This window comes from Coturnix japonica, chromosome 7 (genome assembly GCF_001577835.2).
Source record: "Coturnix japonica isolate 7356 chromosome 7, Coturnix japonica 2.1, whole genome shotgun sequence".
Lineage (NCBI taxonomy): Eukaryota > Metazoa > Chordata > Aves > Galliformes > Phasianidae > Coturnix > Coturnix japonica.
Genome location: NC_029522.1, coordinates 24,365,068 through 24,371,067, shown reverse-complemented (window position 1 = coordinate 24,371,067; position 6,000 = coordinate 24,365,068). Strand labels below are relative to the sequence as shown.

At 61.1% G+C, this 6,000-nt stretch overlaps 1 protein-coding gene across 1 annotated transcript; it reads right to left on the bottom strand.

Moving 5' to 3' along the window:
• Nucleotides 1–1,393: 1,393 nt before the first annotated feature.
• Nucleotides 1,394–3,148, bottom strand: CDK5R2 (cyclin dependent kinase 5 regulatory subunit 2). Its single transcript, XM_015869236.2, has one exon. The coding sequence runs from the start codon at nucleotides 2,839–2,841 to the stop codon at nucleotides 1,891–1,893; it is 951 nt and encodes a 316-aa protein (XP_015724722.1). The 5' UTR covers nucleotides 2,842–3,148; the 3' UTR covers nucleotides 1,394–1,890.
• Between the last annotated feature and the right edge of the window lie 2,852 nt (nucleotides 3,149–6,000).

Sequence of the window (6,000 nt, the reverse complement as noted above, 5' to 3'; positions counted from 1 at the left end):
CAGGTCAGAGCAGTCCCCTTCCCCAACATAAATAAGGGCTATAGCCAAATTTGGGGTTAGATGAGGTGGTGAGTACATTTTGGCCCAGACAGCCCTGCACAAGGTCACACAAATGTCAATATAGAGAAGGGATCAGAGCACATAGTAGGGACAGGGAGGATGGGAGCAGCAGAGGTCTCAATGGGTGCACGCAGCACAGAAGAGCTTTGCACAGCACCCTGCCAGCTCAGACCCCGTCACAGGGACATCTGTGCTGTCTTCCTGGCTGCACAGCTTTGCCTGAATGAGCCAGATTGGGCCTAATTAGCAGCTCTGCTGATGCACACAAAGGTAGGGAATCCAGCTTACCCTCCATGACCTGCAGAGCCAGCACAGCCCTTCCTAGCTAAGGAGAACCCATGGGTCTGTCTCAGAGGGGCTGGGAAGTGCTAGATGCAGACCCCAATAGGAGACCACATGCAAGGGATCCTGCTTGAGGAGCCCCAGAAAACTGAGCAGCTGGAGGCATAGCAACCAGCTCTGAGATACTCCACCCTGCTCCCTGGGGTCTGCAGAAGCACAAGGCTGGTAATCGGGCTAGCAACACAGCTCCCACAGCCTGATGCTGCCAGAGAAAGCAGCCAGGCCCTGCAGAGCACAGGCAGGAAGGAGGGAGGGTGGGGTATCTTTAGGGAGAAAAAAAAAAAAAAAAGAAAAAGAAAAAAGGAGGTGACGTGAGCTGTGGGCTCCTGGTTACATTCATTGCAGCAGACAGCAGGCATTCCATCTGCAATGGAGGAGGCCAGGATTGCTCACAAGGAACCGAGGGTGGACACAGCAAACAGTGGTGAAATTCTGACCCCCCAGATCACGGTGGGAAAGAAGACTCCCTCTGAGAAACAACCTCCCACATCCCCATGGGGAGGAGAGGGGAAACCCCCCGGCTCCCCTTTGCACCCCACAGCCCAGCAAGTCCAGGGAGCCAGCACCAGGCCCATCCAGGCCACCTCTTTATTCTCCAGTGAAGCAAAGCAAGAGGAGAGGACGCCCCCCCCTCCCCCCTCCCCAACCCAGAGCCCCCACCCCAGTCCCCTAGGCCTCCTCTGGCACATACACCATTCCCCACAGCAAGCCGAGGTGGGGAGGGGGATAAGAGGGTAAAGGGGAATGCTGCCCACCCCACAGGTGCCCTTCTGAGGGGGGCTACACCTTGGGGAGTTGGGTGGAAAGGAGCAGGAAGCCCCCCCTCAGCCACTCAAACAAAGGGACGAGCAGGTGGCCACCCAGCTGAAGGGCCCACCGCACCCGAGGGACTCCCACTCCCTTGGAGGACCCCCCCACCCCCATAACCGGGCAGCGAACATCGCCGGTGACACAAAGGTCCGCGCCCCCCTCCCCCCCGCCCCCAGCCCGCTCCCCCCCCTTCCCCGCCGCCCTTTGTCTGCTCGTCTGCCGCGGCGGCGGATTCAGCACCACGGACAGCTCCGGTAGCGTGGGGCTGCCCGCGGCTGGGGGGGAACACGGGGACACGCACCGGCCCCGCAGCCCCCTCGCCCTCCTCCCCCCCGGACCGCGTTGTTGTTGTCGTTGTTTTGTTTTTCTCTCTCCGTTTTTCCCTAAAGAAAACATATCCGAGAGCCTCCGCTCCTCGGCAGCCCTCCCCCTCCCCGTCGTGCAGGCGGAAGGCCAACACCCTCCCCCCCCCCGATCTTCGCCTCCGTCTCGATGTCCCGGAGGGCAGAAGGGGACAGGGTGGGGAAGCGGCCGGATCCGGAGCGGGGAGGGTCCAGGCAGCGTCTCCGCGAAGGGGGGAAGGCGAGGAAGGTTGGGGTGGGGATGGATCCGGCAGTCCTTCGCCTCCCCCGCCCCTCGGTGCGCGGCCCCTTCCGTCCCCTGGGGCCCGGTACCTCCCTAGCGGTCCAGGCTGATCGTCCAGTGCTTGGACCCGTCTCCTCCCTCGCCCTCGCTCTTGAGGTCCTGGAAGAGTTGCGTGAAGTAGTGCGGGTCCGCGTTGATTCGCAGCATCTTGGAGCTCAGGCGCTGGATGATGCCCAGGCAGCGCTCCCAGAAGCGGCCCTTGTCGCCCTCCACCAGGAAGGGCTTCAGCGGGTAGGAGATCTCGTTGCCCATGTAGGAGTAGGCGAGATAGAGGCAGGTGAGGAAGGCGGCCTGCAGCTCGGCCTGGCTCCCGATGTCTTCTCCCCGCAGAGCCTCCCGGCACAGCAGGTACACGAACACCAGGTTGGCCGGGGTGATGAAGCCCTGGTCCTGCCAGCCCTGCAGCAGCAGCGAGCGGTCCACACTGCGGAACCAGGAGATGAGCTCGCCGGGGCTCAGCTCCTTCAGACGGTAGCAGCGGCGGCACACGAAGTCCCCCAGGCAGCGCAGCAGCTCTCCGGTGGACGCCTGCACGACCACGCGGCGCGGCGAGCCCGGGGCGCGGCTACCGGGGGGCGGCGGCGGTTTTCCCCCACCGGAGCCGGGGTGCAGCTCCTGAGGCGCCGAGGGCACGGTGGGCACCGGCACGGCCAGCGGGCCCTGCTTGGCTCCGTCGGACGGCCCTCCCAGCGATTTGCGCAAGTTCTCGCGGTTACGCTGCACCACCAGCGGGTCGGGCTGGGCCCCGGGGGGGGGCACTCCACCGGGTTTCGGCGTCACCTTCTTGGTGCTTTTCTTCTTCTTGGCCGAGGCGGCTACCAGCCGCTTCCAGGTGAGCGCCGAGATGAGCACCCCGGGCCTCTTCAGCCGGCTCTCGCCCTTTCCCGGCAGCCTGCCCGGAGCCTTGTCGGCCAGCAGCCCCCCGCCGCCGCCGCCGCCCTTGCCCGAGGAGGCGGCGGGGGACAGGGAAAGCACCGTGCCCATGCTAACGCCGAGCGGGACGGGCGTGTGGGGGCCGGGACGCCGGCACCGCCCATAGGAGGCCGAGGTGCTGCGGGGGAAGCGGCCCGCACCGGGGCCGCGGTGCCCGAAGGATGCTCCGCCGCGCCCGCTCTGGGCTCCGCGCCCTTCGCTGCAGCCCAGCCGCCGCCCCGCCGCTCCCCGCCTCCCCTCCGACAGCCAATCGGCTCCGCACCGGGCTCCGGTGATGCCCGCCCCCTCGCCGGCGGGTGGTGGTGGGGGGGGGTTGGACCGGCGCGGTTCCTCTGGGCGGCGGCCGTCCCGCCGTGACCTTCAGCGACGGCTCGACTGGTCCCGTGGTTCCAGTCTGTGTTCTGGGGAAGTGGGGAGGTGGAGGGGACACAGGGATGGGGGAACGAGAAGGTGCTGGGAGCCCCTCAGGACGTGGCCGCCCCCACCCAGGTCCTGCTCCTTGGATGGACCAGCCCTGCTCAGCTGAGCACCCAGAAGCGATGCTGGGGGAAGATGCAGGTGGTCACAGGAGTGGGGAAGAGCCCTACGTGATGCCAAGGGGGATGCATGCAGTGTCTGTGCTTGAGGGCAGCTAGAGAAGGTTTGGGGCTGTGGAAAGGCTGCCCACGTGGAGCCACCATGGAGGGGTTGGGGGCCTCGGTGGGAGAGCTCCAGGCCCCGTGAGAGCCAGCCTCTCTGGGTACATCACTGCAGGGTGCTGCTCCCCACTGCCTGCTCCAGCCACCCAGCACCTGCTGTGTAACAGCACGGCGCATCCTCTGTCTGCCTGTCCTATCCCTATCCTGCCTTTTCAGCCACATAGGGGAGATTTCCAACCGCTCTGACCACCACCAGCATCAGACAAAAGTCAGGGTGCTCAGAGACAGAGGAAGGAGGGGGAGGATGCTGCGCTTCTGCATCACTGCAAAATGGTGAGCGATCAACCAGCCGTGTGCACACAGCCTGCTTCCCCCCCTTCCAGATCTGAGCGCAGCACGGATGGATCCTGCACCCTCTCTGCCTCCCTGCCCCTCGCAGGAGGATCCTGCTGTGTTTCTCAGGAGCTGGAGGACGGATCCTGCGGTTCTGATGGCTCCAGCTGGTGCCAGGCATCCATTAGGAACAAAACGCCCCGATTGCCTGGACTGCTCCTGCATGTAAAGTGCCCGAGAGCTGGGAGCGACGGCTGGGAAATGGTTCAGAGAGGATGTATTGATGATGCATTTCAATATAGCATCTTACCCGTGAAATTAACACGTCAGTGCCAGGATGGAGCTGTTGCCGGATAGATCCAGGCTAACAGGCGGTAATGAATTATCAACCAGGAGGAGCTAAAGCAGCTCCCCCTTTCTCCTGCAGTGCTGGAGGTGTTCGAAATGGAAGCGCAGGCTCAGAGCTGGCTTCATCCTCCCTGCGGGGCCTCCCCATGCCTGGGGCTATTGTGCCTCATCTGGGACCCTCTGCCAGAGCAGGAAGAGGGGTAAAGTCCTATTCCTATATGTCTCCCGCTGTGGCAAGCCACGTGCCTTGGTGGTCTATGCAGAAACACGCACGTGTACACAGACACACAGATCTGCTTTGTGAGCAGCCAGAACCCAAACGGATCTGGGCCAGCATTGCCTACCCAAAGCCTGCTGAAAAAAAAACCAAACAAATACACAAAAATGGAGAATTTGGTGTCAAATGGGGAATATGGGATACAAATGGGAAGGAACAAAGCCAGGATGAGGTTCCTGAAGACGATTAAGTGAGATTCTCCAGCTTCAGCCTAGCAAAGATGGAAGGGCTCCACCCCCAGGGAAGCAGTCAGTCCTTGTCCTCTTTCCATGCTTGAGAATGGACTGATTTTCCAATTGCACAAACTCATCAGAAACCACAGCTGAATTTTGCAGGTGAAGAAGCAGAGCCCTTGCTGCATGCTGCTCTCTCCTCCTGGAGCAAAATTGCTCCCAGATTGCTTAATCTGAAATACATGAAACCGCCCCCACCCTCCATGCGCTGTCCCAAATTGGCATCCCCGAACTCATTAAGCAGGACTATTTGTATTCGGCAGCCATGAGCCAGGCTCTGCAGCCTTCCCACAGAGCAGCAGGCAGAGGCTCCCTTGCCTCCCTCAGCCAGATCTTCCCAAGCAGCGATGCTTCCCAGGAGGGGAAATGGGGCTGAAGCCTGTACAAACCCCAGCCTAGGGCCAGCTGTTCCCCTTGCCTGCAGCATCATGCTGGGGAATCGGCTCCCATAGGAACAGCTCTGGGGTAGAAGCAGCTGGTGAGATCTTGTCCTTCCCCATCCCAGGTGTCACGCAAACACCAGGGAATTACCCTGCACGAACAGAGGGACGTTTCTTATGCAGGTAAAGAAGCGGCTTTGCAGCTTACTTGGGAGGCAGCTGTTCTTCCACGTGAAATAGGAGGATCCTTTCCCCCCTCTCCAGTTTTATTCTTCAAGCTCTAGGCCTGAGACTGACAGGCAATGATACAGCACAAACCACACACACAGCACCATGGCTGGTCACCTCTCAGCAGCTTCGGGCAGTGGGGATGGCAGAGAGCAGAAGCAGAGGGCATTCACAGACCCCCAGCTCCTAAGGATCACCCTAGTTAGGACAACACATACATCAGCTATGTGCCTGTGCCAACAAAAGGATGCTTGTCCACGTACCTAATTTTGACTGTGTTAGAGGTATCCCTATTCCAAACTCAGGGTGGTATGGAAGGGGAACTGGAGCACACAGGCAGCCCTACTGTGATGCTAGTCCTCTGCTCCAGGCTGCAGAGCTACCAGGCAGGAGCTTCCCAATGCTTCCCAGCAGAAGGCAGCTGGCACGTCCCCCTGCCTGCTCCACAATGATGAATGAGCGACTTGCTGGCTGGAGCTGGTCTCTAATGGCTCACTTGCTGTGCCGTGGTCTGTCTGCACTGGCAAAGACAGCATAGCACGGCTCAGGGCGGGGACAGCAGCAGGTACCTGGAGGGCCTTGTGCAGCCCCTGTTCCGAGGTCAGTCCTGGAATCACAAAGCAGAGCACAGCCCCCAGGGAACAGCTATTTCTGTCCTGCTGTTTGCCAAGTAGCAGTGGTAGAAACAGTCCAGGGACCCTGAGAAAGGCAGCTCTTCCAGGTGGAAATCGCAGTAGAGAGAACTGACAGGGAAACACATCAGAGCATCCAGA